General features: G+C 65.3%; 1 protein-coding gene and 1 long non-coding RNA gene across 5 annotated transcripts in view; one reads left to right on the plus strand and one right to left on the minus strand.

The window, feature by feature from the left end:
- The first annotated feature begins 7,820 nt into the window (after positions 1-7,820).
- LOC125363212 lies at positions 7,821-13,192 on the plus strand. The gene is made up of 3 exons (XR_007213192.1): positions 7,821-7,957; positions 12,084-12,174; positions 12,880-13,192. It is a non-coding gene; the product is annotated as an uncharacterized LOC125363212 (long non-coding RNA).
- A 6,018-nt stretch (positions 13,193-19,210) lies between these two features.
- Positions 19,211-21,535, minus strand: part of Brf1 (BRF1 RNA polymerase III transcription initiation factor subunit) — a 54,298-nt gene continuing 51,973 nt past the window's right edge. For 2 of the 4 annotated variants that reach the window (XM_048361909.1, XM_048361913.1), the window contains exons 17-19: positions 21,279-21,450; positions 20,666-20,775; positions 19,211-19,804 (exon numbers count right to left, since the gene is read on the minus strand). In XM_048361909.1, coding sequence (XP_048217866.1) covers positions 20,738-20,775; positions 21,279-21,450 — 210 coding nt within the window. In that variant the 3' untranslated portion in view covers positions 19,211-19,804; positions 20,666-20,737. Of the gene's footprint in view, positions 19,805-20,220; positions 20,471-20,665; positions 20,776-21,278; positions 21,451-21,535 lie in introns of those variants that run through there. The other 2 variants (XM_048361910.1, XM_048361912.1) reach the window with 2 other exon arrangements.

The raw sequence follows: 21,535 nt of genomic DNA on the forward strand, positions 1-21,535 counted from the left end.
AGGGCAGTGGGATGGCCTCTCGGCCACCTGGGGCGTGCGGGAGGCCTAAGCCAGGGCCTGACTCAGCCTCCGTCCTCAGGCTGACCCCTATGGTCAGCCTGGGGGAGGGAGGCCGGGGGTAGAGCGCCTGCTAGACCAATGAGGCCCTCGGCTGGGGACGTGGCTCAGTGGTAGAGCGCTGGCCTGGCATGCCTGGAGCCCTGGGTTCGATTCCTCAGCACCACATACTCAGGAAAAGCCAGAAGTGGCGCTGTGGCCCAAGAGGTAGAGTGTCAACCTTGCGCCAAAGAAGCTCAGGGACAGCGCCCGGGCCCTGAGTTCAAGCCCCAGGACTGGCAAAAATAAAAACCATAAAAAAATGAAAACGAGGCACTCGGCTCAATCTCTAGAACTGCAAAGTGTGGTGGTAATAATAATATAACCACTACGAAGGGAGCAGAAGCTGGAGTGGAGGGCTGTTCACCCCTGGGCCCCAGTGTCATTCCAGGGGTTTCCGAGTAGCCAGACCTGGCCCTCACCTGTCATGTGTCTTCATAAAGTCCCAGGACTTCTGGACACCATTCTGGAAGAGGAAAGACAGCAGTCAGGGCCAAGTGGCTGCCGGCACAGAGATGCCATGCGTGGAGCTGAGACGGCTACACAGACCTTCCCCCCCAGGTTCCAGCCAGGGCCCACCGGAAGTGAGGAACCGCAGCAGGTGAGGGAGGAAGCAAGCCTGGGGTGGACAAGAAGGTCAGAGGCTTCCTGAGGCTCTGGGAGTCAGGCAGAAAACCTGGCAAAGAAGAGGAAAGGCTCCCCGTGACCAGGAGGGCCTGCAAGCAGAGGTACGCGGCCCGGAGACCCAGAGAGGGGGCGTGGCGCACTACAGACGGGGCAGGGAGGACCCCAAGCCACCAGGGCGGAGGCCAGGCCCACGGGGCCTCACACAGGGAGACAGCCTCCTGAGGGGCACCCGCGCCAGGCCTGGCTGCGTGGCTGGACGGCGGGACCCCTCTGTCCAGCAGGTAGCACAGGCTGCCACGTCCAAGCGGGGCTCAGTGTGGCGGGAAGGGTGGAAGAGCGGGGGCAGAGCCGGGCCCACCAGGAGAGCCAGAGCTTTCCCTGAAGAGTCTGGGCTGACGGAACCCTGGATTCTGACCCCCCCCCCCCGGCTGCTCGGGCCACCTGCCACCTCGTCTCCTCTCCAGCTCAGCCTTGAGCCATGACGGCTCACCCCAGATGCTGGGGCCCCATCCAGGCCGGGGTTCAGAAACTACCTGAGCCCAGAGCCCTCGTGTGCAACCGGGCATGGAGGAGGGGGGAGGCTGCCGCAGAGCCCTGTGAGGGCTCCCGGAGGAGGCACAGGAGAGAGGAAGGGCCCTCCTCGTCAGAGAGTCTCACAGACAAGCGGCCCGGCAGGTCGGCGAGACCCCTGCGGGCCTGGCTGTGGCAGAGGCGAGCTGGGTGGGTGGCGGCAGCCTGGTTTCCAAGAGGAGTGCAGAGCCAATGTCCTGCACAGGTCAGGCTGCCCGGGAGGCCCCACGAGGCGAGCCCAGGCCTGCCCGACGCCCGGCCGCCCGCAGCCAGCCACCCACTCTGGAAGGCTCCAGGGACGCCCCTTCCCCCCCCCCATGTCCACCCCCACAGCCTTCCTCAGAGCAGGCCAAGTTCCAGGACATTCTCAGCTCTAGATCAAAAACCCTGTCAGACCCTTAGTTCCAGCAAGATGAGTGGAAGGTCTGGGTACCCAGGAGCCCCACTGAGGCCCTGGGAGAGAGACGGGCCGTAAGGTGGCCTCATCCTGCTCAGGGTGTCTTCCTCCTGTCCAGGCCTCCCCTTGCCAGGTGCAGCAAATTACAAATAAATAAGGGTTGCAGGGGCCCCCCACCCCCAGTGGCAAACAGCCCCCAACCCAGCGTCCCTCTGCACCGGAGGGAAGACTGTCCTCGTCCCCGGCCCAGGTCCCCGGCCCTCTGCCTGCTCAGCTCCGCTCGGCTCGCTCCGCTCTCATTACCAATGCCGTCACCGGAAACAGACGCGCGGCTGCTGACTGCGACGGCAGAGATGCCCACCCCGCGCCGCCCAGGAGGTTGGGGGTACTGAGAGCAGCGCGCTCCAGGCCGCACCTGGTCCTGGCTGCGTGTCCACCAGCCTCCCCGCTCTGGACCAAGGAAAGCAAAAGGACCGCCCAGGTCTCCAGCTTGGCCTCTTGGCTGGCTCTAGCTGCGTCCCCCCGGCCAGTGTCGGCCTGGCTTTACCCTGCAGGACCACCATGGCAGGGAGCGTCAGGGTGGAGAGGTCTGAGTGGACGGGCAATTGGCGGAGGCCTGGCTATGCGAGGGGGGACAGGATGCTCCAGGCCAGGAAGCTGGGCAGAAACCCCAGGGCTCTGGATGGAGTGACCCGGTGGGGGCCCAGGGCGGGGCCGTTCCTCTGGACGGACAGCACGGAAGGAGCGGCGGGAGCAGGCGCGTGTGGCCGGTGGAAGGAGCGTTCAGGGAGGTGGCTGGGGCTCAGGGACCCCAGGGAACAGGAGAGGAGGCCGCAGTGACTCAGCCACAAAGATTTCCTGTGAGTCCGCACGGGCCCCACGCCAGGCAGGGCAGCCACTGCCCGGCGTCCCGAGCAGCACCGGGAGACGGCTGGGCCCTTGCTCGGACAGGTGGAGCTCCCGGATCCTCCTTGCTCTGCCCGACTCCCTCCTCCTGGAAGCCTCAGCGTCCAGCCCACCGCCTTCGGGAAGCCTTCCCCGTGGCGCTGAGGCTCCGGAGGCGGAGGGAGCCAGGCACAGGGCTCGGGCCCTGAGTTCAAGCCCCAGGCCTGGCAAAAACAAACCCAAACTCAGGAAGCCTGCCCCAATCCCTGGGGCAACCGAGAAGTGTGGCCGGGGCCGGAGGGACCCGGGTCCGGCAAAGCCCCCCCCTACCCCCCCCCCCGGAAGGGAGCGAGACGCCCCCGCGGCCCCCTCCGGGCCTCCTGGGGCGGGGCGCTCCGGGTCTGCGCGCCCAGCTCCCCGCCCAGCCCGGCGCCGGGAGGGGGGCGGGGCGGGGGCGGGGCCTCGGCGCGCAGGGGGCGGGGCCTGGGGCGGGGCCGCCCGAGGGGCGGGGCACCGCGGGCCGCGGGCGGGGCCGGCGGTGGGCGGAGCCTCGAGGGCGGAGCGGGCGCGCGCGGAGGACGGGGCCCGGGGCGGAGTCCGGGCCGCGGGCCCCGGGCCCCGCTGGGGCGGGCGGCGGCGGCGGGCCCGGCCCCTCACCTGGCGGTAGTGCAGCGTGAACGGCCTCAGGTACGGAGAGCTGGCGCAGCGGCCCACCGCCGCCCCCTCGATGCGGTCCATGGCGGCGGGGCAGAGTCCTCGCCAGTCCGGAACGGGCGGGGGTAGCGGGCTTTGGGCATGCGCACTGCGCGGCGCGGCGCGGCGGGGCGGGGCGCGGCGGGGCGGAAGCACCTGCCCCCCTCCCGCCCAGCACCTGCCACCCCCCCCACCCAGCACGTGCCCCCTCCCCAGCACCTGCCCTCCCCAGCACCTGCCCCCCACCCAGCACCTGCCCCCCTCCCCAGCACCTGCCCCCCTCCCCAGCACCTGCCCCCCCACCCAGCACCTGCCCCCCTCCCCACCACCTGCCCCCCTCCCCAGCACCTGCCCCCTCCCCAGCACCTGCCCCCCCAGCACCTGCCTCCCCCCCACCCAGCACCTGCCTCCCCCCCACCCAGCACCTGCCCCCCACCCAGCACCTGCCCCCCTCCCCAGCACCTGTCTCCCCCCCACCCAGCACCTGCCTCCCCCCACCCAGCACCTGCCCCCCTCCCCAGCACCTGCCTCCCTCCCCAGCACCTGCCCCCCTCCCCAGCACCTGCCCCCCACCCAGCACCTGCCTCCCACCCCACCCAGCACCTGCCTCCCTCCCCAGCACCTGCCCCCCCCACCCAGCACCTGCCTCCCCCCCACCCAGCACCTACCCCCCCATTCCAGGAGGGGCAGGCCAGAGCCAGAGGAAGGGTGGGCAGGCCATGCCCCTTTCCAGCAGATGAGCCGGTGGAGGTCTGCTGGTGCCAGGGTGGGCCAGGGCAGGCAGTCTTCAGTGGCCAAAGATCCCACCCGGACCTAGAGCTTTAAGAGCCCAGGGTTGGCCGGCCAGGGCGAGCTGGGAGGCCAGTGGGGGTGCAGGCCGTGGAGGAGAGTGTAGAACGGCTCGGTCTGCCCGCCTGCCTCCCCCACCCCCGGTTCCGGGGTACCGAGCTGGCCTGCCCACCCTTCGCGGGGGAGGAAGTGTTCTGTTTCTGGGCCGGCCCTCCCGCCCGAGCCGCTGCAGTGCTCGAGGCCCGGTGGACCGGGTGGGACCCCAAGGCCGCTGCTGAGGCCCTGGGTCGCAGAGCCCCCCCCCCCCGCAGGCCTCGGGAGGGGAGTTTATGACATGGGCCACATGGCTGACGGGGTGTCGGGAAACTGGCCACTGCCTCCCCCAGTCCGAATAAGGCTTCCCTGGCACTGTGCTCCCCATCCCTGGCCTGCTACCCGGGGTCCTGGAAGCAACCGTGGCCATCGCCACGAGTCCCTCCGAGAAACGGGCCCGCCCCACCCAGGCAGGCGGGCCTCGCCCCCTGCCCCCTGCCTGCTCCTTGGGGGCCCCGGGTGGGCCTTCCCCCTCCCTCTCGGGCCACCTCCCGCCTTGGGGGTGGGGGGGGTGAAGACCGTCAGGGATCACCAGCAGCAGCCCTGGCCACTCCGGCAAAGGTGGGGGCGGGGGGCCTGGCCCCGCCTGTCAGCCCTCAGCCAGACACGGCACCCCAGAGCCCCCGTCCTCCCGCTGGAGAGCAGTGGCCTTGTCGTCGGCGGACAACAAGCTGAGGTTGTGCTGGGGAGCAGGCTGCCGGGGGGCTTGGGCCAGTGACCAGGGTAAGAGTCGTGCTGACCGGGGGCCTGGGCGCGTGGGAGCCCCGAGGGGAAGGAGGACCCCAGGGGCCCAGGCCAAAGGGCAGACCCCTGGGCAGCCACCTCCGCGAGTAGGTCCCTGGGTGGCACCAGGCCGAGGATGCTCTGGGAAGTGTCAGCCGACACGGGGCTCCCGCAGGGCTCTGCCTCGTCCTCAGGTGACCGCCGGGCCCGGGTCCCGGCCCCGGGAGGAGGCTGGGGGTATGGAGACGCGAGGGTGCGGCCCGGGACCTCCCGGCGAGAACCCGGGGGAGAAGGGCGGCTGGAAAGGGCCGGTAAGCCCGGCGACTCTCGCATCCGGGCGGGACTCGGGCCGCCCTCCGTCCTCCTCCGTGCCGGGGCGTCCTCGGCGAAGCCACGGGCCATCCCTGGGCCTCCGCGAGGTCTGGGCAGCCGGTGCCCGCGGGCGCGGCCACCCACAGACGCCGCCCGTCCAAGCCCGGAGCGCGGGGCACGCGGGAGACGCCCGCAGCACCGGCACCCTCCCGGAGGGACCCCGGCCGGCCTCCCTCCCACCGTCGGCCGGCGGGGCCGCTCCCCCTCCGGCCGCCCTGAGGTCTCCCGGGGCCCCGGCCGGGGAGGGGCGTGCCGTGCGTGCTGCCTGGAGCTGGCAAGTCCAGGGTGACCTGGAGCTGGGAGAGGACCTGGGTGTTCCCCGCGGGGAGGGGACCGGGCTTGGGGAATGTCCCCGCGCCTCGGCTGCTTGTGTGCACGGCTGAACGTTCTTCCAGCGCAGACTTCGGCGTGTTTCTGTTTTTGTTTTTGAGACAGGGTTTCGCTGTTGGCCCAGGCTGGCCCGGAACTTGAGATCTTCTGACTCCTGAGTGTTGGAACTGCAGGTGTGGGCCACTCCGCCCAGCTCAGGAGCCCGAGGGATGGGGGAGGCTCTCCCTCCACACTGGAGGCTCAGGAGCGGTGGGCTGGGGTGGGATGCGACACCGGAGAAAAGCCGGGCACTGCCAGCTCCCGCCCGCCATCCTAGCTGCTCAGGAGGCTGAGATCTGAAGGTCACAGTTCACAGCCAGCCTGGCAGGACAGTCTGTGAGACCCTTCTTTCCTTTTCCCTTTTTTTTTATTTATTGTAAGGGCGATGTACAGAGGGGTCACAGTTACACAAGTAAGGTAGTGAGTACGTGTTTTTGAACTGCGTTAATCCCCTCATCGTTTTCTCCTACTTCTCCCCCACAAGACTCCTATCCCCAATTAATCACAGAAAAAGCTGGAAGTGGTGCCGTGGCTCAAGTGGTGGGATGAGCAAAAACCTCAGACAGCGCCCAGGTCCTGCATTCAGCCCCCAGGACAACCCCCCCCCCTCTCTCTCTCACACACACACACACACACACACACACCTGAAGTGAAGACAAGGGGAGTGGCTCAAGTGGTAGAGCACCCTCCTAGCAAGCAGGCCCTGGGTTTGAATCCCAGGACCACCAAAGGGGAAAAATAAGTCTTCTGTCATACTGAGCTTTAGAAGGAAGGCCATGGGGCTGGGGATATGGCCTAGTGGCAAGAGTGCTTGCCTTGTAAAAGGAAGGCCATTCTCACGCCTGTCACCCTCGCTACTCAGGAAGCTGAGATCTGAGGATCGTGGTTCAAAGGCAGCCCAGGCAGACAAACCTGAGACTCGTATCTCCCATTAACCAGCGACGTGATGTAGCGACGTGACTCAAGTAGTAGAGTGCCGGCCTTGACTAAGAAGAGGAGAGGGGGAAACAAAAGCTAAGGGAAAGCAGGAGGCCTGGAGTGAGGCCCTGGGTTCAAGCCACAGAGCTGGCCCACACAAAAATGGAAATGATGGCACAGCGTCCATCACGACACACCTTGAGGGTGCTGTGCTGAGTCCCAAGCCCCCCTGGAGGTACTGGGGAAGAAGCTCCGCTGGGGATGAGCTGCACACTTGAAGTGGGCGCCATGTTGGATTTCCATTTGCTTTTGTGTTTGGGGACAGAGGAGTCTCAGTAGATGGCTGGCTGGCCTGGAGTCCTCGATCCTCGGGCCTCAGCCTCCCGGGGCTGTGGTTGCGGGCGTGTCTGCGTGTAGTGACGGCGGGCGGGGCATAGACAGACGGCTCCCGTGGACCGGCAACCATGGCCGCGCCGGAGCTCGGGGGCTGCCGGGCCTGCTTTTCATTACTTGCATAAAGAATTGCTTTAACTTAACTGTGCCGTGGCTTCTGCTGCCCTTTCAATTAAAAAAAAAAAAGAAAGCTCCAAAATGTTGTGTTACATAGATTATACGACAATTGGAAAATTAGAGGGAACTGTGGCTGGAGGTGGGGGCAGGGTGGCTCCGCAGCGCTGGGGGGGAGGGGAGGGGGCTCTGCAGGGGGAGGTGGGTGGAACGCGGTCCCCACAGAGCCCGGGAGAGGGGGGATTCCCAGGCTCCCTCTGCCCTGCCCTGCTGTTCTCCTGGGAGACGGTCTGGGTGGGGGGGGAACCGCCACCTCTCCACGGAGCTCCTCGAGCCTGCCACCCTGCCTGGCACGTCTGTGGCACTTCCCAGGTCCATCCCGGGTGGAATTCTGCCAGCAGATGGGCCTGCCTTGGCCCTCTGCCCTCTGAGCCCCTCCTCCCTGGTCCGTCCGTGGCCTGTCAGGACAGACAGCAGGACTTCCCGCTCCAGGGCTGGGCCCTCCCCGGCGGCCCACCTGTCCTGTGAGAGGATCTGCCCTCTGCCCCCGCGGGGCCAGCAGCTGGACTGTCTGCCCAGCCCTGCCCGGAGGCCGAGGACCATCCTCGCCGGCCCTCATCCTCTCCACGGCTCTTCCCGTCGTTCCAGGGAAACCCGGAGGCAGCAGTAGGGTGTGAACGCGCCCGTGCGTGTGCATGTGCGCATCAGTCCTGGGAAACTGAGTCCCGCTCGGGCCTTCCCAGGGCCAGCTCGGGAGGCTTCCGCGGGCCTGGCACTCTGCGGAGTGAGGAACTCCAGCACCTTCTCTTTTGGCTGGGCTCTGACTGCTGTCCTCTGGCGTGGTGGCCAGGGCCTTGGTGAGCCCGGGTACCAGGCTGAGGCTCGAAGGACAGACCTCTCAGCATGAAGTGGCCAAAGGTGAGGTGTGCTTACCCCCCAGGCCTGCCTGTCCAGCTGGGGGAGGGGGGCCGAGGCCAGGTGCAGCCCCTCCCTGCCCTTTACGACCTCTGGCCCGCATGCCAGAAGGATGGGGCCCAGGACGACGGCTGTGCCTGCCTTTGGAGCGGCTACCCAGCGGAGACCAGGTACCCGCTCTGTCCCTCCCGGCCCCCTCTGCCAGCCCCGTGGGGCAGGACGTCCCCCTGCCAGAGGGTCCCCCTGCCCTGAGCCACACTGAGCTGACAGCGGGGGTCTGCAGCCTTGCTGGGGAGGACGGGCGGACAGGCCTCCGTGGCAATGGCTCTGGCTAGGTCACGAAGGCTGCTGGGAAGGGAAGAGGCCCTCCCCCTCCCTGGGGCTCACCTGCGTGGGGGGGTGGGGGGGTGTGGGTGTCACGCGCACCCTGCCCTGCAGACAGGCTGGGTACCTGGCGCCCCTGGGTCTCCAAGGGAAGCAGCTCAGCCCAGCGCCCCGGCCCGCGGGCTAGAGCGAGCCCACCCGGAAGCCCCGGCCGCCAACAATGCCTTCGCGTGGCTGGCCGACTTTCCCCCTGTGAGGGAAAATAGTTTCCTAGAACGGCGTTTCCTGCGTTTGTGCTGAGGCCTGTTGTGGTGACTCATGCAGAGACCTCCCTCAAAGACCCTCCCCACCCCCACGGCCGGTCGAGGGTCCACCGGCCGACCCCGTGGCCCTTTCCTCCCAGCCCCGGACTTTGTCCCCAACCCCAGCGCTGCAGACGTCAGCTAGGCTGGCAGATGGCATGGGGTCTTCCTGGAGGCCGTGGCCTGGACCTGTGTGGAGCCAGTGGGCCGGTGCAGGGAGATTCTCGTGGACAAAGCATCCGGGGACGGAGGATTCGGTGGTCCCATGGGAAGGATATTACTCCCTGGACCGCCAGGACCCCTGCTGAGGGCAGATCACTGGTCCCAGGGCAGGAGCAATAGAGGGAGGGTTACAAGGGTGGGGCCTTGCCGGCCCTGGGGAAGGGGGCGGTGACGCGGTGACCGGTGGCACCCCATGAAGGGGCCATGGCTGAGAGGCGGGGTCTGCCGAGAGGGGAAGGGGCCTGGCTGGGGGGCACCCACTCAGGGCGGTGTCCTGGCTGATGGAGAAGTTGCCCATATTTTCTCCAGCCTCTAAAGCTCTGCTCTGCCCTGGGTGATGGGGCAGCAGCCTCTCAGGTCACCCCCAGCCCCCTACTTCAACTTTGAGGTCCCTGTGGCTGAGGGGCTCATACCACCCGTGCACCCCCTCCCCGCCCCCCGGCCTCCTCTGCCCCTTGCCCCGAGCTGATGCCCTTCCCAGTGCCGGCCCTCTGGGTTGCCTTGGCCCTCCCTTCCTCCGGTCTCCCCAAGGGCCCCCTCGGCCCAGGGGTCGTGGGGTCAGCCTCTTCGGAGCACTCTGTCTCCAGGACGGGCGCCGTGGCACCCAGCACCCGCTTCGGCCCAGCTGACTCCGGCCCGGCAGCCTGGGGTCATGACTCCTCGACCGCCTCTCCTTCCTCCTCTGGCCTTTCAAGGACCCCTGGCAGGCCCCCCTCCCCGGCCCGGCCCGGCCCTCTGCAGGGGCCCGGGCTTCTCAGAGGACCCGCAGGACAAGATCAGCTTCAAGCTCAGGTCCCAGCCACCCCTCCCGGACGTCCGGAGCAGCTGCGGGTGCCCAGGGCTTCCCGGCCCCATCCAACACGGCAGGGGGCGCCGGGCGCTCCCGCGTGCTGCCGGTCTCACAAGCAGACGGTGCCCGGCCCGCGGAGGCCCGGGCTGGGCGGCCGGTGCGGTCCCCCGCCCCGCGACCCCTTGGAGGTGGCCTTGGAGGGGCCACGGACTTGGGGCGCCCGCGCCCGGACACGGTGCGCCCAGGGCGGTCGGGGGCCTCGCAGCCCGGGGTCCGCGGAGACCGGGGAGGGGCGCCCCGGCCGGGCCCGCCTCCGCGCCCCGCTTCCTGCCGCCCGCCCCCCGCTCGGCGCGGCAGGAAGCGGCCGCCTCCTGAACAAAGGGCCCGGCGGACAATGGCCATTGAATTGGGCCGGGGCGCTCGCGCCGCCAGCTGCCCGCGCTGATAAGAGCCCGCCGGGGGCCGCGCGCGGAGTGGAGCCCGGCGCGCCGCCCGTCCCCGCGGACCGGGCCCGCCGCCGGGGCCCGCGGGCCCTCCGGCTCCCCGCCGCGGGGCTCCGAGCCGGGACCGCGGCCGCGGCGCGCGCGGAGCCACGCCCTCCGGGCCGGCGCCCAATGGGGAGCCGGCGCGCTCAGCGGGCCGCTTTTCGACCAGTAGCCCGGGCGCGTGGGGTCCGGCCCCGCCCCCCGCCGGCCCCGCCCCTCCCCGGCCCCGCCCCCGAGGCCGCGCGCCGGCGGGAGCCGCGCTCTCCCGGGGGGCGGGGCGGCGGATGTCTCCCCTCGGCTCCGAGCACCGGGGACCCGGCGTCCGGGGCTGGGGGAGGTCAGGTCCGTGCTTCGCCCCCTGGGCTTTGCTGGACCGAACGGCCGGCCGCCAGCGTGATGGGCTGCGTGGCCCCAGCGAGGGTCTGCCTCCGGCCAGCAGCCACACTCCCCATGCCCACTGTCCGCCATCCCCAGGGGCATCGGAGCCCACGCAGGCCCTGCCCTCCCAGGCTCTGGGCAGCCCACTCTGGAGGCTGGACTACAGGCAGGTAGACTACAGGCGCTGCCCTCCGCCCAGTCCAGGGGTCCCCTGTCCCTACGCTTCCCGAACTGCCTTTGAGTGAGGCCCGAGAGCTCTGTTGTGGTCCAGGAGTAGCCCCGCACCTGGCAGCCTTAGGGTTAGAGTCACCACTGAAGGGACACAAGTCAGCAGGCGCTGGCACAAGAGGATCCAGGACGCTGAAGCAAGTCTCTCTTCCTGGGCAGTGTGAGCTGGTTTCCCCCACCTTCAGTCCTGGCAGGCCCCAGGCAGGTGCCCTGACAAGGGGCAGGACAGAGACAGCCTTCTGGGGCGCTATGCAGCCCACTGCCCTCCTGGGCTTCCTCCCCAACAGCAGCCAGCCTCCGGCCTGCTGGGAGCCTCCCCCAGGACAGAGATAACGGGGGAGATCCACACACCCTGTCCCCTGAGCATACGGACACACCTCCGAACCCTACTCTTCCTCCCTGGCCTAGCCCAGGCCTGTCCCTGGGCCGGCCACCCTCTCTACATCCCTCAAAACTGTAGCTGCCCGAGATGCCACACGCCCACAGGGACGTTCCCCACACCATCTGAGAGTGCAGCCCGACAGAGGCACAAGGCACATTTGCGTCCTGCTTTGTAAGCCTTCCACATAAAACCGTGGACACCTGGGCCCGCATATGCAGATGCCCGCTGGGTGCCTGGCCCCACCACTTGGGCTGCAGGAAGTGGGAACCCAGCAACTTCCAGCCACCGCCCTTTATCAACCCTGTCCACTTCCTGTGGCCCAAGTGGCCTGGGCCCCTTGGCGCCAGGACACCGAGTCAGCAGTGACTCACCCAGAGCGGGGCATGGGGACGCCCTGGCCCCACGCTCACCTCCCTACCCTCTCCCACGACTAGCACTGGGGCAGCAAGCCTTAGGGCAGCCAGGCCGACCCCTTCTCTAGCCCCCTAGCTCCCCAGCGCCTCCCCCATGGTTTAGAGTTCTGCCCAACTCTCCTGCCCCCAGGAAGCCATCCACCCTCCCAACCCCAGCCTGCCAGGTCACACACCTCCGTCTGCTTGTCCCTCACGTCCAGTGTGGCCGCTAGGTCCTCGGAGACGAGCATGCGCCCCCACCTCCCCGCCTCGCGTCCCGGCCGCCCCATTATCTGCAGGACAACCTCTGGGAAACCTGGCTCCTCAGTCCTTTGTCATGAGGGCCTGCCCCATTCCTGACACAGCCCCTGCGGCTCCAACGGCACTGCCCTGGGTCGCAGGTAAGCGGGAACCTGAAGGCCTGAGCCCTCCCTGCCACGGATACCACCACTCCACAGCACGTGTATCTGAGCTTTACTGAAATGTCGGTCACCAGCAAAACTCCCTCCCGTCACCCCCCTGCCCCGGCCCAACTCTGTGTGTACCCGGGGGAATCGAGGGGCAGAGAAGGCTCCGGGAAGCTGGCCTCGTCTGATCGTGCAGGTGTTGCTCCTCATTGCTTCCAGGTAGAGAAGAGCTATCCGATGGCTCCTCCCTGCAGGGAAAGAGCAGTCCTCTCTCGAGCAACGTTCCGGCTGGCCTTGGAGTCTCCCATAGGTAAAACCCACAAGAGCACCCACAGTTCTGCCCACCCCTACCTGCACCTCCTTGAGCAGAGGGGTGCAGCCCCATACTCTGCGTGCGGCCTAAGCCCGTGACCATCCCTGAATTCAGTGTGTGGTCGCTGTTGTGGGGATGGAAAACCTCATTCCAGAGTCGCTGCTGGGTCCAGGGCCAGGCTGGGGCGTGCCGGCTAAGGTACCCCCAGCAGCCTTGCAGGCCGCCGGGACTGGATGCCACCTCCTGACCCAAGGCGCCCCCACCTGGCCGCCCCTGCCGGCCCCAGAGCGCATGCTTGGTCAAAGGCTTGGCCAACACTGCTGAGAAGAAACGAGAAACATGTATTTTCCCCTCCTGTGGGGATTCCAGAGGGGGACGAGGAGATGAGCTTCGGGCTGACCAGGGAGAGGGAAGCAGACTCCAGGAACTGTGGGTGATGGGTGCAGGGGCAGATGCTTCTGTGTATTTTCTTTTATCCTCGTTGCCAGTGAAGCAAATACAAGTCCTTGTCTCCATGCAGGAACCTGTGAGTATAAAGCCAAGAGAAAAGTGGACTTGCCTGGGCTCCACCTTCTTTCAGGTTTTAGTTGTTATCGTCACCGACAGAGGTCAGGTGGCTAGGCAGTCCCCCTAAGAGCTAGTCCAACCTAAGAGCCCCCTGCAGGTGATAGGGGTCATGGGTGATGGTGCCTCGTTTTCCAGTTTGGAGGTGGATCCGACTGGCTGAGTCCACCTGTCCTGCAGCAGGCCCCGCAGGTGTTTTTGACCTCAGAGGGCTGCAGAACCTCCTCAGAGCGCCATTTTTGAACGTGCCACTGTGAAGAGACCATGTTGACTCGGCTCAACCTCTGGACCTACAGCTCCACGCCCATCCCTCCAGGTGTGACCCATGCTCCCTGCCCTAGGGGACTCTGCAGGGCCAGCTTGGCCACGCCAGGCTGTGGAGGCTGGGGGCGGGAGCCACGGGAGCCAGCCCTCCTCGAGTGTTCAGGCCGGGCTGGTGAATCACTTTCCCAGGCCTCATTCACAACTTCCAGATGAGCGGAGGCCATGGGAAGACATCCTTGCATCACCGGGGCTCCCCTTGGGCCTGGGCCTCCTTCCACAGCCCCGGCCTCTGGGTAGCGGGACTCGCTGGTGCTCAGCCTCGCAGCCCAGTCGTGGTGACTTTACCCGCCCTCGGCCTTTGGGAGGGCCCTAGCTGAGGGCACCTTCTCCACCGAACCCCCATGGACCTTCCCAGAGTGTCCGCTCCTCAGCAGGGCACATCTCCTTCCTGGCCTGGACCAGCTGGACGGTAATAGCCAAGAACATGCAGGACGAGGCTCAGCGATAGGCGGGGGAAATGGTCAGTGTGTGGACCCAAGATGGGGTTATAGTTTGAGGTCAGAGTTAGGTCCCACCAGCCCAGGGGCCCCTGCCTTCATGGGTGTCAGCCAGGTCTATTGTGTGGGGACAATGGTTTCCGGAGCCAGGTTCCTCCCTGGTCAGGAAAACCATAAAGGCGTTTGCCACCGCCCAGGGTCCCTTTGAAGGCCTGGGCAGGCCTCAGGCACCAACTGCGGCCTTGGCCGGCTGTCATTCCCCTCCCCTTGCCAACCTGACCAGCCCAGGCCCCCAGGGACCAGCCGGCTCTCCAGGCACGTAGCAGGAAGTGCGGACAGGTGCCGAGCATCTGGGAAGCAGCTACCTTACATGGCTGGGGCTCAGCAAGTATGTGGGGTCCCTCAGCCCTACTATGGAGCTCACCACAGGCTAGCCCCCCACCTGGCGAGGAGAGTCCCACCAGAGGCCGAGGAGCCTCTACAGGGTGGCTAGGCAGCAGCTACAGGGCCCAGGAGGGTGCTGACCATAGGCCAGGGGCCTGGAGCTTGCGGGGGAGGGGGTGGGCAGGACCCTCCACCGAGCCCACCGGCCCGGGGGTCAGGGATGGGGCCGGCCTGCAGTGAGGATAGTACCTGGGGCTTCAGGGTCATGTGGAGACTGGATCGCCTGCAGAGCTCCTGGGCAGTCTCGAGTACCAGAAAGGGAGAGAACCACACAGCCTGGATGCTGACGCAGCCAGGCCCCTCGTGGAGAGGAAACATAGGTGCCCGGGTCACGCGGAGATGGGGGGGGTGGGGACGGGCGGGGCGGGTGTCCTGTCAAGGCAGGTCTTGGCCTTGGCTCTGCCCTTAGCCCGGCCTGGGCCGTACCACGCATGGCCACCAGAGGGCAGAGCACTGGGCCACCCATTTGTACCCGTGGCACGGGGTGTCACTCAGTCTGGCTTCCACTCCAGAAGTCCATTGGGCCACTGAAGCCTGAGGGTTGCAGGGCCTGGTAGCCAGTCTACCACCTGGCTCTCCTCCCCCAGCCTTGGGGGCTGGGAAGGGACAGTCAGTCTCTAGAGGACAGGGGAGCAGTAGACAGTTCTGGAGGAGCCTGCGCACCCCAGGGTGAGGTGCAGCTGGCATGCACACACGGAGAAGTGGGTACAGGTGGACAGAGGTCACAGAAGGCAGTATGTGGATGGCACCTGCTGGCTTGCCTGTGTGGTCCCCCGGTTGGCGGATGAGGCTCATCGCCGAGGTTCTCAGGTATCTCCCATGGGACGTGCTGGCAGAGGTTAGTGGGAGTTGCAGGGGTGGGAAGTTGCCTGTGAATCTGGGTGACAGGAAGGAGGGCAGGACTGTCCCTCAGTGCCCCTCCCTGGGCCCCTGGGCCTCACTGGTCCAGCACAGCGTGTTGGTCTAAGGGAGGATGGCTGTGCCTTTTGGCTGAGGGCTCTGGTCTTTGGCCCACAAAGGACCTGGCACAGAGCACTGAACTCCACGGGCATGAGTCCCCAGGGAAGCCCCTTCTCTGTCACCACCCGGGGCACAAGTGTGTGCTTATACCTGCCAACAGGACAGGGCAGAGGCCCCCCTGCCCTGCGAAGGGCCCTCAGTATGTCAGGGATGAGCGGGCCTCGGGGTCCTCTGCAGATTTGGGGGAGCATGTTACTTCCTCCAAACCGCCCCAGGCAGTGTCCAGGGCTGTCCTCAGGAATAAGCCTGTGCCTGGCTGGGGCCCTGAGCCCCGGGCAGCCACTCTGGGGCCTTGGGTGCCCACTCAAGTGCTATACCACGTTGCCCCCCCCCCCGTGAGACAAGGACTGGACGCCACCTCTCAGGAGTGGAGGTGGTCCTGTGAATGTCCGCAGGGACTGGACACCACCTCTCAGGAGCGGAGGTGGTCCTGTGAATGTCCGCAGGGACTGGACGCCACCTCTCAGACACGGAGGTGCCCGTGAATACCAGCAACTCACTCCTCTTGGGACTGCTGCACCCACACAGGCCTCCCAGCCCAGGGTGGGGAGCACCCACCCCTCTGGCACAAGAGGGCTGTGGAGGACAGAGGAGGATGGAGGTGGTCTTGGCAGTCACACAACCCCACTGTCAAGCCCACCCTGGTTGGTGCTGGGTCTGTCACACTTGGGGGCCTCCTATGCGCCAGAGGTGGGGGGACCACCCTGGCCAGTTGCTTTGCTCTTCCTGGCTGGGGCATCCGGGTGCCCGCCTTCCACACCGCAGGTGCCCCCAGCTGGCAGATGCCTGCAGCCAGCATGCTCTCAAAGGGCTCCTGATTTATGGCCACAAACCTGCCCCACCAGAGGCCCTCTGCAAGGCCTTCCAGGCCTCGCTCCAAAGACGGGGAGAGGGGCTCCTGGCGGCTGGGGGGAGCGGCTTGCGTGGAATCAGTGGCCACTTCGGGAAGGTCTGCAAGAGGGACTTCAGTGAGGAGGCAGACCGGGCCTCTCACCTAAAGCCGAGGTCCTCCAAGTGGCTTCCCAGGGCCCGACCCTTGCCCCCGACTCCAGGCTGGGCAGAGTGCAGGTAGAGCCCGGGGTGTCTACAAAGCACAAGGAAGCCTGGGAGAGGAGTGCTAACCGCTTTTCCCTCTCATTTTCTGAGGTGAGCCTCAGGAAAATGCTGCTGAGCCCATAGGGTATCTCTGGGACACAGGTACCGTACCCCCACGCCCCAGAGGCCAGGTGTCACAACATCAACCTAACACAGGGCCCTTTGCAAGGAAGCAAGGTCAGAGGGTCAATGTGTCCACCCTGGCTTCCTCCATCCAGCTGACCTGTGCCCGTGTCCATGGTCAGTGTGTGTGTGTGGGGGGGGTCCAGACGAAGGCAGGGTGCAGAGACAGGAGATGCAAGCCCCTGGCTCTCTGGAGCAGGTAGTAACATCACTGGTCCAAAGACATGGCCACGGAAGTGAAGGGTCAGAGCTCACGTCCAACCTTCCCACTAGGTGTAAAGGAGACCCTCACAAGGGCCCCCAGTGGGAGCACAGCTGGGCACAAAGCAGCTGGGCCAGGAACCCAGAGCCCAGCAGGCTTGGCGAGGCCTCTGGCAGCCCGGAAGCGGGAGCAGCCACAAGCAAGCTGGGTAGCCTACAGCCATGCCTCGCCCCTCTCCTGCTGTAGTGTCCAGCTACCAGAACAGACCTTGGGCTCTCCAAAGTTTGAAGCCAGCTCCAGGTAGAGACTGTTATCTCCAATTCTAGCAAAAAGCCAGAAGTGGAGGTGGGTCAAGTGGTAGAGCACCTGTCTTAAACTAAAAGGCTAAAAGACAGCTAAAAAGCTAAGGGGTCTCCGTCCAAGCCCCAGAACTGGCACAAAAATAAAGTGGGCATATACCTGGCAAGGCACCTGATGGCTATTACCTGATTTCTAAGGGATGGCATAGTAACAACTCCCCCTTGGGTGGCACCTTCAGGTAGCCCACACCCCTGCCATCTGGGTGGGCAGGCAGCAGGAGGCAGACTGGCAGGCGGAGCAGGGAACGGACACAGCTGAGAGCCCTGTCTCCCCACACTCCCTAAGGCTTCAGCAGCTCCAGTCTGGGGACCCTCCCCGCAAAAGGGACGAAGGCAAGCGGCCTGCAGAGGCCTTGGACCACACGCGAAGCAGGGCAGGGCAGGGCCCAGTGCAGCTGGAGGCCAGGCTTCCTTGCAGGTGGTGTCAGGAAGGGGCAAGCTGCCTGTGAACGGCAGTGTAGACACGGATGCCCCTGGGGGGCCCCACACTGCCAAAGGCAGCCCAAACAGGTTCTGAGGTACCCTGCCCACTGCATGGCTGCCCCCTGCTGGAGGTGCAGCCCGCAGCACGTGGCTTAGCCGAGACGACTCAAGACTCTAGCACTGTGTCCTATTGGACAGTCCGTCCCACCAGAGCCTTCCACCCCATCTCCATCTGCCCACGCACAGCTTGACTCCTTCAGGCCACACTCGGGTTCTGCCGGCCCTCCAGCTGCTTACTGTGCGAGTCTGCCTGCCACCCTGCTCTGTCCTGGGGGCACTGTCCTATGCTGCGTCTCCCACATGGGCTCTACCTCCCCCAGGCGGGCTCTGCTCTGCTGGGGAGTCCTGTCTTGAGCCTCCCAAGAAGCATCCTGCTGTGCCATGCCCCCCAGCAGAGAAGGGGGCTCTTCCCTTCCCTCCCCACTGCAGTAGCCTCACCTCCACTGCTGTGGGACCACACCCGGAGATCCCACAGCCCGACACCCGAGGGTGAGTCCTGGACACCTCACACCGTTCCCCACCGTCTGGCTGCGGGGGTCACAAACACAGTGGAGTCTTGATTCTGGCTTCCCACATTCCCTGTATTCTAGGGTCTAAGGCATTCTGTCAGCTTTGCATCAAGCCCACCCAACTTCAGGGCCTCTCTCCATCTCAGTGAAGCCCCCAAGCCCGGCCCAATAATCTCTGACCTGGTACTAGCCACCTGCCACTCCCTGCAGGGCAGGTCCAGAGCACAGCTCCTGACCTGACACCTAGAGCTAGGTCCCTGCCCCATCCCAGGCAGCCACAGCTCCCTGTGGCCATGAAGCAGGCCAAGTGGGTACTTCAAGAAAGCCCCAGCAGGATGTCCATGGTGTCTACAGGAGGGCAGCAATGCCGAGCTCGAGGCCCAGCCTGCGTGGGGTCCTGTGCCCAGCCAGAGGGGCACTGAGCCAGACACCCCAGCTACATCACCGATCCCTGTTTGGAGGGTGATTTTGCCTTTCTGAACCAGCCAGGTTAGGAACATGGTATGGGCGTGGAGGTAGGAGGTAACTGAAGACTCCAAGGCCCCCGGAGTGTCTGCACTGGACAGATCCTGGGGTTTAGACTTTGAGGGCTAGGGGGTATAGGAGACCCCGCTCTCCGCCCCTAGGGAGAAGCTAGGCCCGGGGAAGGTTGTGTGGCACAGCTCCGCCATGGCAGCTGCCTTGACCCGAGGGGCTGTTGAAGCCCAGGCCACGGCCCTAAGGGCCTCTCTGGTGCACACGCAGCTACGTTCCTGCCCAGGACTGCACCAGGGAAGGGAAATGTGAGCTGAAAGCCCTGCTCATGGGTTCTTCCCCTGAGGAGGCCATGACCCCGGGGCAGTTGGAGGGCTTCCTGCCTGTCCTCTGTCCACAAGCACTGAGCACAGCCCCCACTCATGCAGAATGGAGCTGCAAAGGTTCCTGTGTCTCACCCCGTGATGTGAGGGTTGGGCTGGTGCTCAGCACCTCCCCCACGACTGAGGCTGGCTGGCACCGGCAGTACCCACGCTCTGGAGCAGGAGGCATAGAGCCTCATTCTACCAAGGGCTTCCAGATGAACCTGGCTGCCCCATCAGGTCCCAGGAGAGGGGCTGAGGCCTGCGCAGCCCCAGGTGCCGGAACTGAGGGGAGGAGGTGGCCGGGAGCGTGTGCCCCACTTGGAGGAAGGCTGGGGACCGCAGCGCAGGGCAGAGGGCCAGCTGCTCCAGGCTCGTGCAGCCACCCACCAAACCCTCTCCTTCCACTGCCTTCCCAGGACTCCGAGCTCTGCCAGGAGAGCGGGAGGAGGCGGGGACGCAGTGCTTGGGCAGGGGTCGGGTGTGCAGGCCCCCCATGTCTTCTCATGGCACAGGCAGCGCAGTGCCTGCCTTTGAGGACTCTCAGGGGGATTGTGATGGGCAGGCTGAGCCCTGCTGTGGGACCCAGGCCTGGGTGCTCCTGGCCTGTCTGATCAGACATATGCAGAGAGTTTCCCTTGCGGGGTGAAAATATTCCTTACATTGCTCAAAACTGACCCCAACAGCAAGTACCCCAGAGGCCACATGTGGCTGTGGATAACTTTAAAGCAAGTGGGGCAGTGCTTGGCTGGGCCTGAGGCTTGGTGTGCACACCTGTGAGCCACAGCCCCAGGGCCTGACCCCAGACACGTTCAGGTCCAGCGCCAGGCACTGCCTGGCGTGTAGGATAGGTTTCCAGGCCCAGCGCCAGGACACCGCCTGGCGTTTGAGTTTCTAGGTCCAGCGCAGGACACCGCCTGGTGTTTGAGTTTCTAGGTCCAGCGCAGGACACCGCCTGGCGTTTGAGTTTCTAGGTCCAGCGCAGGACACCGCCTGGCGTTTGAGTTGAGTTTCTAGGTCCAGCGCAGGACACCGCCTGGCGTTTGAGTTGAGTTTCTAGGTCCAGCGCGGGACACCACCTGGCGTTTGAGTTTCTAGGTCCAGCGCAGGACACCGCCTGGCGTTTGAGTTGAGTTTCTAGGTCCAGCGCAGGACACCGCCTGGCGTTTGAGTTGAGTTTCTAGGTCCAGCACAGGACACCGCCTGGCGTTTGAGTTTCTAGGTCCAGCGCAGGACACCACCTGGCGTTTGAGTTTCTAGGTCCAGCGCAGGACACCACCTGGCGTTTGAGTTTCTAGGTCCAGCGCAGGACACCACCTGGCGTGAGTTTCTAGGTCCAGCGCAGGACACCACCTGGCGTGAGTTTCTAGGTCCAGCGCAGGACACCGCCTGGCGTTTGAGTTGAGTTTCTAGGTCCAGCGCAGGACACCGCCTGGCGTGAGTTTCTAGGTCCAGCGCAGGACACCGCCTGGCGTTTGAGTTGAGTTTCTAGGTCCAGCGCGGGACACCACCTGGCGTTTGAGTTTCTAGGTCCAGCGCAGGACACCGCCTGGCGTTTGAGTTGAGTTTCTAGGTCCAGCGCGGGACACCACCTGGCGTTTGAGTTTCTAGGTCCAGCGCAGGACACCGCCTGGCGTTTGAGTTGAGTTTCTAGGTCCAGCGCAGGACACCGCCTGGCGTTTAAGTTGAGTTTCTAGGTCCAGCGCAGGACACCGCCTGGTGTTTGAGTTGAGTTTCTAGGTCCAGCGCAGGACACCGCCTGGTGTTTGAGTTGAGTTTCTAGGTCCAGCGCAGGACACCGCCTGGTGTTTGAGTTGAGTTTCTAGGTCCAGCGCAGGACACCGCCTGGCGTTTGAGTTGAGTTTCTAGGTCCAGCGCAGGACACCGCCTGGTGTTTGAGTTGAGTTTCTAGGTCCAGCGCAGGACACCGCCTGGCGTTTAAGTTGAGTTTCTAGGTCAAGCGCAGGACACCGCCTGGCGTTTAAGTTGAGTTTCTAGGTCCAGCGCAGGACACCGCCTGGCGTTTGAGTTGAGTTTCTAGGTCCAGCGCAGGACACCGCCTGGCGTTTAAGTTGAGTTTCTAGGTCAAGCGCAGGACACCGCCTGGCGTTTAAGTTGAGTTTCTAGGTCCAGCGCAGGATACCGCCTGGCGTGTAGGTTTAGCTCAGTAGCCATCGTCGTCGTCAGCATCACAGCCGTAATCTGCAAAGCAGAGGATCATCATGGAAGTCCTGAGGCTCCAGCAGCAGCCCTGCCGCCTGGCCACACAGGCCCATCACCAACAGGGGCCCCAAAGGGTTGGCAGAGCTGGCATGCACCCAGCACGGGGCCTCCACCCCCACGGGAACATGGGGAGCCACGTGGCCACCCCACCCCACCCCTGTGACTGCCTCTGTCTGTGGGCTCCTCACCTGCTGGCTGAAAGGCTGTCCTACGGACTCTGAGCAAGCCCAGAACCTACAGCCTTCAGTGGGAAACCTGGCCATTCCCATGGAGCTGGTCTACAGACCCTGAGCCTCAGAATCAACGTGGCCAATGTATAGTGTTTTAGTCCAAATTTCTTTCCTTTCAGAGACTTCAATTTGAAGCCAAAAGGCTTGAGTTCAAGCATCATCAAGGGTAGTAGGTGTCTTTGCTTCTCTAGAAGGGCCCCCCTACCCCGCCCAGTCCCACTTCAGGCCCTCCAACTGGTGGGACACACCCACCATTGCTGCCCATCATCTGCAGGGCACTGACACAGGGTTCCCCATCCTCCTCGTCTGCATCCTCCTCATCTGCGTCTTCCTCAGGGTGGTACGACACAGGGCCACTCTCCACCAGAACTGCCGAGGGCCTGACTGGCTCCGCTCCCAGCGCAGGAGGGTTTGGGAGCAAGGCCTGGAAATACAGGATGAGGCGCTGGGATATGAGTGGAGCACCGTGAGATCGGCCCCACCCCACACAGGAGCCGGTCGGTCTGTTG

The sequence above is a fragment of the Perognathus longimembris genome, chromosome 14, assembly GCF_023159225.1.
Source record: "Perognathus longimembris pacificus isolate PPM17 chromosome 14, ASM2315922v1, whole genome shotgun sequence".
In the NCBI taxonomy this organism is placed as follows: domain Eukaryota; kingdom Metazoa; phylum Chordata; class Mammalia; order Rodentia; family Heteromyidae; genus Perognathus; species Perognathus longimembris.